At 38.4% G+C, this 13260-nt stretch overlaps 1 protein-coding gene and 1 long non-coding RNA gene across 9 annotated transcripts in view; both read left to right on the forward strand.

Moving 5' to 3' along the window:
- Positions 1-9777, forward strand: part of LOC137237232 (uncharacterized) — an 85184-nt gene extending 75407 nt beyond the window's left edge. For all 3 annotated transcript variants that reach the window (XR_010948872.1, XR_010948873.1, XR_010948874.1), the window contains one exon: positions 9605-9777. This is a non-coding gene — a long non-coding RNA (uncharacterized lncRNA). The remainder of the gene's footprint in view (positions 1-9604) is intronic.
- A 29-nt stretch (positions 9778-9806) lies between these two features.
- TkR99D (Tachykinin-like receptor at 99D) overlaps positions 9807-13260 on the forward strand; it is a 156121-nt gene continuing 152667 nt past the window's right edge. For all 6 annotated transcript variants that reach the window (XM_067760633.1, XM_067760634.1, XM_067760635.1 and 3 more), the window contains exon 1: positions 9807-10331. In XM_067760633.1, the coding sequence (XP_067616734.1) occupies positions 9994-10331 (338 nt within the window). In that variant the 5' untranslated portion in view covers positions 9807-9993. The remainder of the gene's footprint in view (positions 10332-13260) is intronic.

Here is a 13260-nt window from a genome sequence, read left to right on the forward strand (position 1 = left end):
TTGGGAGAAAGTCTTCAGAGGTTATTGACTGGCTCCATCGGACTACAGTTTTTTTTCAGCTGATATTTTAACAGTGTTTGACGAAATATAAATATAGGACCCGTGTGGTTGAGAATAGTCTCTCTGCCTATTTGCAAGGCATTGGTAAAAGATTGAAATTATTTTGGTTGAATTCTATCTTACTTCAGCAGATTTGTATTCAAAGTTAATTTCCTTGCTATCAAAAACTACAACTACCTACAGAGCCTACTTTAAATGGCTGTAATTACAAACTATTGTGTTTAGAAGAATATTTTTCTTAGAAAGTAGGATATTGCTATTGCAATTTGCAAACCCACAAACCAGTATAGATACAGTATTTGACCGTATACCGCTAGGAAGAATATATGGAGGAACTTAAGAGCTTTTATAATGTATTGCCTTTTCTTCAATTGTTTAATCACCAATTGTGGACGTGCAAATGTACTTTTTAATGCAAGCCTTTTATATGGCACATTGGCAACACTCATTTAGAACGATGACAATTTTCGGAACAGGGATGTTGAAATATTTGTCATTTGCTTTTTTTTTATTATTAAATTCTTAAGAAAATTTTAATATGAATACTTTTCCAGTTAACTTCTTCGACTTTATTGTCATTTAAATATGGAAAAACTGGTCATAACGGACAATAATTAAATTTTTGTGTTGATATTTTGAAGTGGCTTTAACTAAATGCAACCATGTGATATTTGAGCGGCTTTTGTGCATGTAAATTTTTCATAATTGATTGGTACTAGAAAAGTGTGTACACACTCAGCAAAGGCTGCATTCATTTGAATGATTATTTCTTCGAAAGAGTTAAGGAGTGCATTCTTTTTTTTCACTACTGAATCAAGAATGGGTTGACTTTTAAACCACATTCCTTAACAAAGAGTGAATGAATGAAGAGAAAGCATTCTTAAATCAATGATTTAAAATTTCAAATGATTGCGTAGTTTTACAGCTCTGACTGAAACCAGGTGGAAGTGATTATACCCAAGTGCAACTTAGAAAAACGTAAGGAATTTTTGAAGTTATACTCCTTTAGGCGCGTTATGAAAAAATTGCTGAGAGGGACATTTTAAAAAAGCGACACAAAAGTCACCGGTTGTAAATACAGTTGGTGTGTATATTCGCTGTGAATTGCACGAGCAAGCTTTTTTTTTGATTTGGATATATGCACATGGCTGTAGGTATGTATTCGAAACAACAACAAATAGAAATAGCGGCTCAATTTTTGGTATGTTTGTATGTGCATATGTATATACATATATACTGTAACGAATTTTATGAATCCTTTTGCAGCTTCTGTTATCGTTCAAATATCTTAACTGTTTAGTAATGAACTCAAATATTAGTATAACAAAATGTTCTCTATTTACACTGCTTTGGTTATAGTGTGCGTGTTTAAATCAAACTGATTGATTATTCCTCAGCTTGCGCTGCTTTTATACTCTCAGTGAAGCCTCAGTCGCTATTTCTCTTAGGATCAAGACTTGTCGCGAATAGCTGCTTATTTATTTCTCCTTTATGTATCTAGTATTCACGTTTGGCTTCTAGTTATATGCGTATGTATGTGTAAGTAATAACTTCGCTCTTAGCTTCGCTGTTTGCATGTATGTGTGGTTGCTTAATTTGCTGTTGTTGTGCATTTATTTACTAGCAGCATAGTGATGTATGGAGCTGCCAATATCCGCACCAATACTAATGTTTGTACACTAATGATATTTAATCTATCTTATATACATATACATATTTCTTCTGTACGTGTGTTTATAACTAAACTCGTTCATAACTGTACCGAATTTGATCAAATTGTGTATGAGTGTTCAAAAAAGTTTAGGGATGCTTTGATTAACAATTTGGTCCGGGAAGTGGACCAAGTCCGACCTATTCCAAATAAAGTTATTTATGGTCTGATTCGCTTGAAATTCGGTACAGCGGTACGTTTCTCTTTTACAAAGATAATATTTGAGAAACTTTTCATTCCAGGAATTTGACCAGGGGCCGACCTCTTCTACTTAAAACAGTTTGTATTCGCGATTTGCTTCATATTTGGTAAAAGGAAAATAAAGGAAGTACTTTATTTTCGGAAAGTTAACCAGGGTCTGGTCCAACGTAATAAATCGTATATATTGTGTGAACGCGGGGGTGTTCCTGTGAAGTTGCTTTCCGGGAAGTGGAACAGGGACCGATCTGTTCGATCAAATTTTATTCACTTTTTCTATTAGCCTGAAATTTGGTATATAGAGAGCCCTTTTTATCATAAGCCACTGATAACTTAAGTTCCGATTCAGTCATTACCGGAAGATGCTACAACAGCGGACATAATTCAAAAATAATAACATTCGATTAATACGTGAATTTATGCGACACTTAATATAAGAAAATAAATATTTATTTTGCAAATTTTCAAATAAAAACTAGTTTTTAATGTATAACACGGGCATCTCTGGAGTGTAATTGAATAAAATTTTAAATTTTATCGTTATTGCAAATTATTTTAAAAATCAAGCAAAATTCACTAGAGCAGTCGATAAGTGCTTAACGTGGGTATCATCTTTAGAAGACCTACCCCACGGTGTTAAACACAGATCAATGTCCGTTGATCTTCGGCCCAACAAGTTGGTACCAATCGGTGAGCTGGGTGTTCAAGTCGGCCGGCCTTGGTTTGGACGGGGAGGACTATCCACCCTCCCCTTCCATTTCGGGTTAATGGCACCCGGTTGCACGGCAACTCCACCGCGAGTTCCGTGCTTGGCTTAGTGTCCCTCTTTCATTCATTTGATATCTCGACATCTGATTAACAATCTAATCAGATTGAGATATTGTGTTTTGTCGCAATTTGGGCATATTACCAACCTTTTCTGTCCTGCAGTGTTACAACAATGTATAATACATTGTTGACGGCGGAGCTGATTTTGTTCAGACATTGCTTGAAGGCGGCACCTCCCCCCAACGCTATGCACCACCATGTTATGATCGAAAACGCCCGTTCGCCGTGAACCAACTACCGATGTGACCCATCAGGGCAAGTGTCTTTCCTTATGCATGAATAGCTACTTAAATATTCCATAGAGTGAGAGTGTCATATAATTCCTTGTGAATAAAACTATCTGTCGTGGCACAACAGACAGTGATGCTCACAAGTACTTACGGCACAAACACTCGCAAGATACATCTTCACTAATCATGGTACTAAACCACTTACGCATCAAGACACATCCCGTTAGTCACAGGTACTTTTGCGTTTAAGATCATGTTGCAACTGAACCCAGCTAAACGTCCTATTCAGTTTTATTTGCAACTTTGATCTGCATTATTTTCTACATTATATATGCCCACATATTCATCGTTATTTGCTACTGTGGTATACAACTTTTAATAACTCGCTTTGTTGATAATCTTCCTCATTATTCTTCAATTACGCTCCGTTTTTTCCAAAATTAGGGCTGTGGCCAACCTTTCCAATCATAGACCTGTGTTGGGGGGCTTTCCCGCCCCAGCAATATCTTTGCAATATCAGTTCGCCACACTGCAGTGATCTAACAACGTTAAATCTGCCACATTTTAGGATGTGGCCATCCATTCTGCGAACGCCACCTATTCGCAACGCAGTCTAAAGCAGCTTCAAACATCTCAAAAGATAACATGAGCACCGGCCAACTCGTACAATTATCGATTGTTTTCGGCTGAGGATAGACATCGTTTCACCATCTCTCAACGGTTTACACTCCGGTTGCCACAATTATGGGATGTGACCAACTCTTTCATCTGCCCCTCAGGGCCAGTTTTTGAATGAAATTGGGTATGCTGTGACAAGCAAGAGACCGAATCCCCATGGGTTTGCACGCCCCAAAGGAAAACAAGTCTACCAAGAGCGTGTCATATAGTGAACTCTTATTTGAAACCACAGCCACAGCGAAGCTCCCACAAAGGGGTCATCCCAGGACAGGAGATGAGACCTGAATACAATCATCGTACGATGCAGTGCATCAGGTCACAACTGGCTTTTCCTGCTCCCTGTGTGAATGAAAAAGCGGATGAGGGAGCTAAAATGCGCATCCGCCAAAGTTTGGAAGCGAACACGACCAAGCATTTCCTACGACTTTAGAAAAACAAGGTTACTCTTATCACTAGAGAGAGAGAACTGTGAGCTCATGATGGGTATTCTGCCTAGACACTGTTGGCCACATGCTTTTAAATGTTGGTCCTTCGATGCAGTAGGCGAGCGTTTTACCACCATAATATTAGTATTCATTAAACTAAATTTTTTCGTTGCTGTCAAAATTTGTTTGATTGTCAATGTTCTTTTTCGACATGCAGCAAAACTTCTAGAGTATTTGGCTTATTTCTAGTTAAGAGCTGTTAGTTTGTTTATAAGAACAATAATCTGTTGTCATGAACAATTAAGTTTCCTTAACAGATTTTTTAAAACAGAATGAAATGTGTGGTGATTGTTTTATACAATAGTATTTTAGCCAATCTCTGATCACGATGGTACTAGCTTTTTGAATACCTTGTTAAGATTTTATTATTGAGCCTGAGCATATGACAGATGTTGTTGTTGTTTATGTTGTAGCAGTGCCTCGCGCCATCCAATAGGCACGACGACTAACAAATTGTCATCAATATTCTCTAACGGCAGTCCAAGAAAATTTGCAGTTTCAAATGGACCGAAGAGATATGGGTGTCTTTGTTGTTGTTGTAGCGATAAGGACGCTCGCCGAATGCCTTGGGGATTATTATCGATCTCGACGGCCTTTTGCCGGATGCAGATCTGGTACGTTCCGGTAACAAGCACTATAAAGGTACTAGCCTGACCATCTCGGGAACGATTTGGTATGACCACATGAAACATTCTAGGCTATCCCGCCTTCCCACCCCCTACATCCATCAGGAGTTTAGCCAGAGCCTGGGCTGTTAACGAAACAGGAGTCGCCACGGATAGGTGAGGTTGACAAATGGGTTGGAGAAGCTATATATTGCGCTGGCAATCCTTTGTTAGGGTTGCGCTACACAACCCCTTGAATCAGTTTGGTATTTTAATCGCCTCTTATGACAGGCATACCTACCACGGGTATATTATAAGCCCCTAACCCGCTGGTGGTAGATATGGGTGTCAGAGTCGTTGGTTCCAAATAGCATTTGAAAAAAATTATTGGTGTGATGTGGGGACATGTTGCAAGCAGGACATTTATTATGAATGTTAGGGTTGATCGTGGATAAATAAGAGTTGAGCTAGAATTATAGGTAGCTATCTTAAAAACAAAGCACTTCTTTTTGACACGGATCAAGGAGCAAAAGAGTACAAAATCACAGGAGGCGTCCCACAGGGATCTGTTCTCGGTCCAACGCTTTGGAATGTAATGTATGACGGGGTGCTAAAGATTGATCTACCAGAAAACACGCAAATTGTGGGATATGCTGAAGATATTGCAGTGGTAGTAGTGGCCAAGAAACTGGACCTGATTCAAGCATTATGTAACGACGCCGTAGGAAGAATAAAGGAATGGCTGACCAATACGGGACTGGAGTTGGCTGGCCAAAAGACGGAAGTGGTATTAGTAAGCTCCAAACGGTCGGCGAACGAGTTAGTCTTAACTGTCGGGGATCATCAAATCACCTCAAAGGATTCCTTAAAATACTTAGGAGTGCACATTGACTCTAAGTTAACTTTCAAAGAGCACTTCAGAGCGGTGGAGGAGAAAATTACCAAAGTTAATGGATCAATTATGCGAATAATGCCTAACATTGGTGGCCCGAGCGAAGCTACACGTCAGCTATTGTCCACAGTAACCAGCTCAATAATACTGTACGCAGCACCAGTGTGGTATGGATCTAAACAGACCCATCAAAAATATATATTAGCAGCGTACCGGCTTGCTTCTTTAAGAATAGCAAGTGCTTATCGGACGGTGTCCGACGACGCGATCTTGGTTCTAACCCGGAAAATCCCAGTGGACTTACTGGCAAGCGAAATGGCCTATCTGTATAACACTAATATCGAGGGACCATCTGAAGAAGACAAGAAAAGAGCAAGGACACAAACAATAGCTAAGTGGAAAGAACGGTGGGAGACCTCGAGAAAAGGGCGTTGGACTTTCACACTAGTTTGGAACGTAGCTCAATGGAATGAGCGGAAGCACGGCGAACTGAACTACCATCTCACGCAGATAACGAGTGGACATGGCGGTTTCAAAGAGTATTTATGGAAGCGTAGGATAGAGGAAGATCCTCATTGCCCAATGTGTACCACGGAGTTAGAAAACGCAGAACACGTAATGTTCCACTGCCCCCGTTTCCACGAAGAAAGACTCACCTTGCATGGAGTCTTTGGGGAGGAACCTACCACGAGAAATTTAGTATCACATATGTGCAACAGAAAAGAGTGCTGGACTGCAGTGAACAAAATGGCATTTTTAGTAATGACACGCCTGATGGATGCTGAGAGGGAGCGCAGAGAAATGCGCATGCGAAGCAGTGGCGATTAAATGGACACTCAGAGCAAATAGCGGGAACCTGGACGCAGGGACAACAGTAGGCTCTTAAAAAATGAGAAATATGGAACGCCACCCTGAAGTAATGCGAAAGTGGTGCCGGGGTGGGCGACAGTTCCAGAACGGTGCTGTTTTTTAGTCTACGGACACACGGTTGCTGCGACGGCAGCAATTATGGTGCATTAGGCATTTTTCAGCCTCCCCACAAAACAAAAAAAAAAAAAAAAAAGAGTTGAGCTAGACTCACAAGGTAGACTCCTTTCCTCTTCTATGAGTTCTGGGTATTTGTCTTAATGGACGGAGTTCGCCGGGTAATTCCTGGCATAAAAGAGCGACGCCTTTTTGTGTTCTTTTTCTATATACGTGAACTACGTCGTGCCGTTTTTCTCTATAATTGTTTCGGAGATTACTTTTTAAGTCTCTAGGAACCGGGGTCACTTAAATCAGATGTCTGTTTGTATGCTCAGGTTTCTGGGTATACAACAGAAACTGTTTGTTCAGCATTTCATATCTCTCCGTAATGGAGAACACTCTCACTGGATAAGTGGCGTTCTGGCGACATAACAGGCAGCCCGTAGCGGTTCGAAAAGCGATGTTTTGACAGGCGTATATTTTTTTCCAATGAGTAACCTTTAAGCTCGGCGACTTGTGGCAGATACGGCTTGCTATCAAAAAACACATGATGGATGGTTTTGAAGAAACACTACTCTCAGTAATATTCTCAATTTTTTCCAAACTGGAAAACTAATAAAGAATCGGTGCTGAATTGATCTTATAGAAATCATTGCTATATGTAGGTTAAACAAACAATTTAACCAATTATATTTTTGCGCTGCCTTCTGAGTTTGACTACGCAGTGATATTTTTGGCATGTTTATATTTTTGTATGTAAAATTCACATAAAATTATGTAAAACTTACATGAAATATGTAAATACTGTAAAAAGTTGCCTGTCTAAACCATAAATTTAACATGCAACTTCATTTTAATTGAAGCGAAAAAAAATTGCTTTTACCCATTCAAGTATGCGAAAAAACTGCTTTCTAATTCAATGTTCAATTAATTTCAGAACTAACGAAATTATTCAAAATTTAGTTATTAGTAAACAATATGAAAATAATATATGTATCACAGCAGGTTATAAAAGGTATTTGATTTTATGGCAATTATCGGTATGCTAATATTTTACAACAATTTGCGGAAGCACTTCCAGACTCCTGCCTGGAAACAAAAGCATTTACTTAAAAAATATTTTATAAATTATACTTCGCCGAAGTACCGTTACTCAAATACATACCTACTTACTCATAGAGCTTTACATTCATAGAATTGTCCATTTATTTCTACTGACATTACCAAGTTCTTACAAACTTTGGTTTTGATGTCGTAAAATCGTTTAAACTTGCGTTGTACAATGCAACATTTTCTAAGAAGCATAAATTCTCCAAAGATAAATATTTACAAACCACAAATTTTACCGTGAAAGTATGTACCAAAAGCGATGAAGTTGTTTTAGGGTAAGACAAAAAAACAATAAAATATAATGTACATATATTGCAAAAGTACGAGGTACGGCAATTAAGTTCCGGGCATTGGGCAATTAAAAGCAAGAGTATGAAGTTTTAGGAAAGGTTTTACTACTGACCTTCACAATAGTCTTCCTCTAACTCCACACAACGTTACAACGTCTCTCCCATGATTGGAAGCACGCTTGATAATCCTCCGAAGTTAGCCCGTTTAGCACCACGGTTACAGCTTCTTGAACCTCCTGCCTCGCTAGAGATACGCCTTCACAGTGAATATCATTGAACAATATCAGGGCTATAGGGTGGGTGAGGCAATGTTGGGATGCCTTTTTTAACCAAAAATTCTTGCACAGCGGACGAGAAATGGGCTGGTGCATTGTCGTAATTCAGAATTACGAAAAATACGTGCGGCAGCATCTCCATAATAACAACATAGAATTTTCCGCTCACTTTCTCGCCAGCATAAACATATTCACAATGCTTTCAGATGTGACTTGACATCCTCACTTTCCTTGGCCGCTCTCCACCAACAATGGGTGGCTATTAGCTTTGTTTACGCATCTCAGGGACATACTCAAATATCCAAGTATCATCTCCAATGACTATTCGTTTGGATTTCTCCCCAGATTTCACTAAAAATTAAATCAGAACACGTCACGCATTTTCACTACGGCACTAAAAAAAAATTACTATCAAGAAATATGCATAAAATACAAACCAAATGTGCTATTTTCACCTTTGAACTCTAACTAATGGCAGGATCACCCTCTTAGAAAAATTTTGCCAGTTTTTAATGTATTGATTCCCGGTAAAAAAAATCGTTGACACATCTGTAACCCTGCTATAGCAAGCCAATAAGGAAAAAAGTAGAAGCCGGTAACAAACTGATAACTCGACGATAATAGCTCGCTTTCGATAGTTAGCTGATAATACAACATCCAAGGGGTTGATAAGCGCACTACAAAGCTTTAAAGCTTTACAGCTTCCGCAACGTAATTTTAAGCTTCACCAATTCGAGGGGAATCCTGCTATAAATATGAATTTGTTAAACACATTTATAGCAGGCGGTGCTCGGGCGACACCAAGCTCCTCATGGAACTAGTGGTTGAGTGGCAGTATAGCGAAGAAGGTTTAATGTGGTCATATGAGTCGTTCCCCGGTTGGTCGGGCTAGTACCTTAATGGTGCTCGTAACCGGAACGTACTATTTCTATGTATATAAGGCAAAGGCTAACAACATCGATAACACTCACCAATAACTTCGGGAAGTATCTCTATCGCTAATACATCAACAATTGACAATAACTTGTTGGTATCGGCTTTTACAGATAATAAACCGACGAAGCTCTTCTCAAAAATCTTAAAATTTTTGTTTCTGGTAAAGCTACATTTCCTTCTCTTGCTTCTTAAATTTTCTATTTCATACTTCTCCTCTTCTTAAGTTTCTTTTAAATTACCTCACCAAAGTAAATTTTTAGCTTTTTAACACCAATCCTTTTAGCAGCCTTATGTTCAAAACCATTTTCAAAGATTAAATTTATTTTACTTATACTTTCAGAGAAATGGCGAAATAAAAAGTGAAATCAAAACATCAAGAAGCCAACAAACTCGTGCACCAGCATTTCTGCATAATTCGAAAATCGGTTTGGAAAATTGGAAAAACAAAAAATGTTTAAAAATAACAAACGATAATATTGAGACTCAATTACGAAGCAGATGCACGCAAAAAAATTTAACAAACAAACACTAATAAAGCTTGGGTGTAAATCATGTCTCCATTGAAAGAGCGAAATAATCCGATAAACAATTCCAAATCAAATTTCATCAAAAGGCAGGCGTCATCAACAGCAGCACCCACTTAAAAACAAACACAAATACATAAACACAAAACTAATTTCCTAAAAAAGACGTGAAACGGAAATACATCCAGCAGCAACAACAACAGCAATGCACGTATCAAATATTCACTCAACGACCGTTGCCATAGAAAGAGCAGCGAATGTGGTTCAAAGTTGGCAGCCTTACAATATCGGCTTATTTAATGAATTTGAGGGTAGCGGCAGCAGCAGCAGTCGTGGTGGTGGTATTGGTGCTAGCAGCAGCGGAAACACTCGGGCCGGTGGTATTATTGATAACTTCACAGTGAATACACAAGACAATTATTCGCAGCTTATCGGTACGGCATCATTGCTCGATTGGTGTAATCAATCGCTGGCTCTCTTTTATGGCATGAGCAATTGTGTTGGAGCGAGCAATGGCAGCAATGGAATTAATACAACAATGATGTAAGTACTGCTCATGTTTATTGTTATGTATGTTTTTTTATGTGCTGCTCACTTTTTTCTAAATAAATTACATATTGTTACAATGGCATTATTTCCATAGATGCGTAGGTTTTATCTCAACTAAAACCCTACCGATCTGATTTATTTTGTTTTGTTGATTCCGACAGGGTGGAATCGTCATACCTTGTTAAATCTGGTTTGGAAAGAAACTGGTTTCGACGTTGTGCCATCTTCAGTGTAATTTTTTGTTTTGATCTGTTGTTGTCATTTACTTTCTATTTATAGTTTTTATAGATACATGTATGTGTAAGTGTTGTGCGTTCATTCAAAAATGGAGTTGGTTTTTACTGATCAATTTGTCTAGAAATATGAGCCAGGTAGAAGTCAGTATTTAAGCCATCATCATCATAATCTGGCACTTAGCTGTCTAAGCGATTTGAGGCGTTTCGTAACAAGTCACTCCAGCTATTCCTGTTTCGCAATAACTGACGCCAATTGGACCAAGGAGTGTCAAGTCTTCTTCTGCCGCAGTGGATATCTCCTTCTTTCTCTGCTTCCAAACTATTGTGTCGATTAAAATACTCTCCTGGCCGAGCGTTTTTGTCCATTAGCATAACATTACCTAGCCAGTAAAATCTTTGGATTTTTTATTCGCTGCACTATCATCATATCTGCGTAAAGCTCATATAGGTCATCATTACACCTCCTTCGATACTCGAGACCGTCCATGATTTCGAGCCATACATGGAGTTGAAAACAGGTGTAAATGATGCGGATTTGTTTATGTTTACCAGGAGTTGGAAGATTTCTAATTTCGGCCAAAGCCATTTAGGAGGTAGTCCTTTGACAGAAAACTGTGAATGAAACTTAATATAGAGGATAGTTTTAAGGAGCATTTCATTGCCTTGTACTGCTTTCGAGGTAACTTCCAAACGCTGGCTAGTTCTGTGGTTTAGGTGAATGATATGGTGGTCAAGCCGAATCTCTTTTGTGGAGTTCTACTCCAGTGGGCATCACTCGACTCTTTTTCCACGGTCAATCAGATCGTAGCGGTCTAGTGATTGATGATGTTTAATAACTGTCATGCTGATCTCTTGGGACGCCCAAGCACTTACAAATTGAGTAAATTTAAAAACCATATAAGAATTCCGAGAAGAAATCTGAGTCGAAACTTGGCAGAAACAGAACCGAAACCGAGATCATTTATGGGGGTTCTTTTTTTCTTCATTGCGCAGACCATATAAAGTGCAGTCTAGCATTGCTGAATTAAATGCATTATCTTTCTCCCATTCCCTTATCACTTTTAACCCTTGTTTGCCTTTCTAATGTTTTGTGGGACGGATCGCGTGACTTAGATGTACACCTAAGATTGGCCTAAAAGTAAATGTTCATTCGAATGTATCAGTCTTCAGAGTGGTTTGAAGCACTACCGCACGGTCCCTTGCTATAAAAGTATGGTCCGACTTCAAGTTGTATGTGTTTGAAAGGTCTGCTAGTTTCGTACCGAGCATATAATATCTACTTAAACGAACTTCTTTCATGGTAAACTTTTTTTAAGTACCTCGCAAAAACAGACGTTTTATTTCATTACTTGTATATGAATATTTTTATGTATATACACAACTCTTGACCTTTTCTTTTTAATTTCATTGTACTGAGATTTGAACGTAAACAAATCAATAGACGCAAACCTTTAGACTATGGAGCATCTGTTTTCTGATTAAATTTAACTTGCAGCTGACAGCAACAAGAAAATTATCTGGGATTTCATTTCCCTCTACAGCATTTGTACTTGATTATTGTTTTTTTGTTTTCTTTTCTTTAGATTTACACAACTTCCGCTTTTATTCTATGTTCTTGTTCAATGCGCATAGAGATGCTGCAAACAATGAGGCAATGCCAATTTCATGGAGACAATCGGGATACAACAACAGACGAACAAACACAAACAAACGAACAAAGAAAAATGTGCATATGAGAAAAGAATGCAAATGTATTTTAATAGAATACTTACCTAGAAAACTAAATGCCTTTAATCTTTAAACTTAAGCTGGTATATACAGATATATTTACATTTTTGGTTGTACCCTTACATATGTATATGTGTTTGCTTGTTGGTTGCTAAAGTGTTTCACGTGCCAGGGAACACGGCCTAGTGCGGGTTACGTATTTAGTTGTTGTACATACTCGAGTAGGTGTTGTATGTACGACAAAAAAGATGCATGAGCATACATATGTATATGAATGTATATTACTGAACATCTCAGTCAGAACTAAAAGTTAGTGAGCACACAAAATTTCTCGAAATCCAAAATAAACCCCACTTGCAGCACAGCAACCGGCATGGAACTAGGCCTCCTGAATTTTAAATGAGTACCAAGGTGACCATGCTTAGCTCAGAGTAATCTAGTATGTTGCAGATTTAGATAAAAATAATTCTGGTTAGGTGGCAACCCTTCTCAAAAATATTTGTACCGAAAAACTGTATGAAGTACCTTTTTTGATGGACATATACGTTTTTCATATTTTTTTTAAATTTCAAACAGGTGACAACCTCGTAAAAATAGTCTAAGTAGAACACTTTAAGAAACAAAGCTTAGGATGTAGCCAATTTCGGTGTTCTCGGGATGGAATTGGATATATAAACAAGCCTATATGTAAATATAAACATAGGCGGCAACCCTACTTAAAAATATATCTTATAGCCTTTACCCGGGGCCCCGTCCGCAAGGAGAAAATGAAATATATGGGCTATTCACGTTAGCCTGCTTATCAAGTTATCTGTTTAAAAAAATTTGTCTGTCTAATGCATTTTATTTGCAAATAAAGTAATGTGCTGATAACCTTATAGGATCCCCGAATGATCCCGAAGTTATCCAGAAAAAGCCATGAAATGACCCCGACGATATCGCGGACGGATCCCGAAAAC

The sequence above is a fragment of the Eurosta solidaginis genome, chromosome 1 (assembly GCF_040869045.1).
Source record: "Eurosta solidaginis isolate ZX-2024a chromosome 1, ASM4086904v1, whole genome shotgun sequence".
NCBI classification, from domain to species: Eukaryota; Metazoa; Arthropoda; class Insecta; order Diptera; family Tephritidae; genus Eurosta; species Eurosta solidaginis.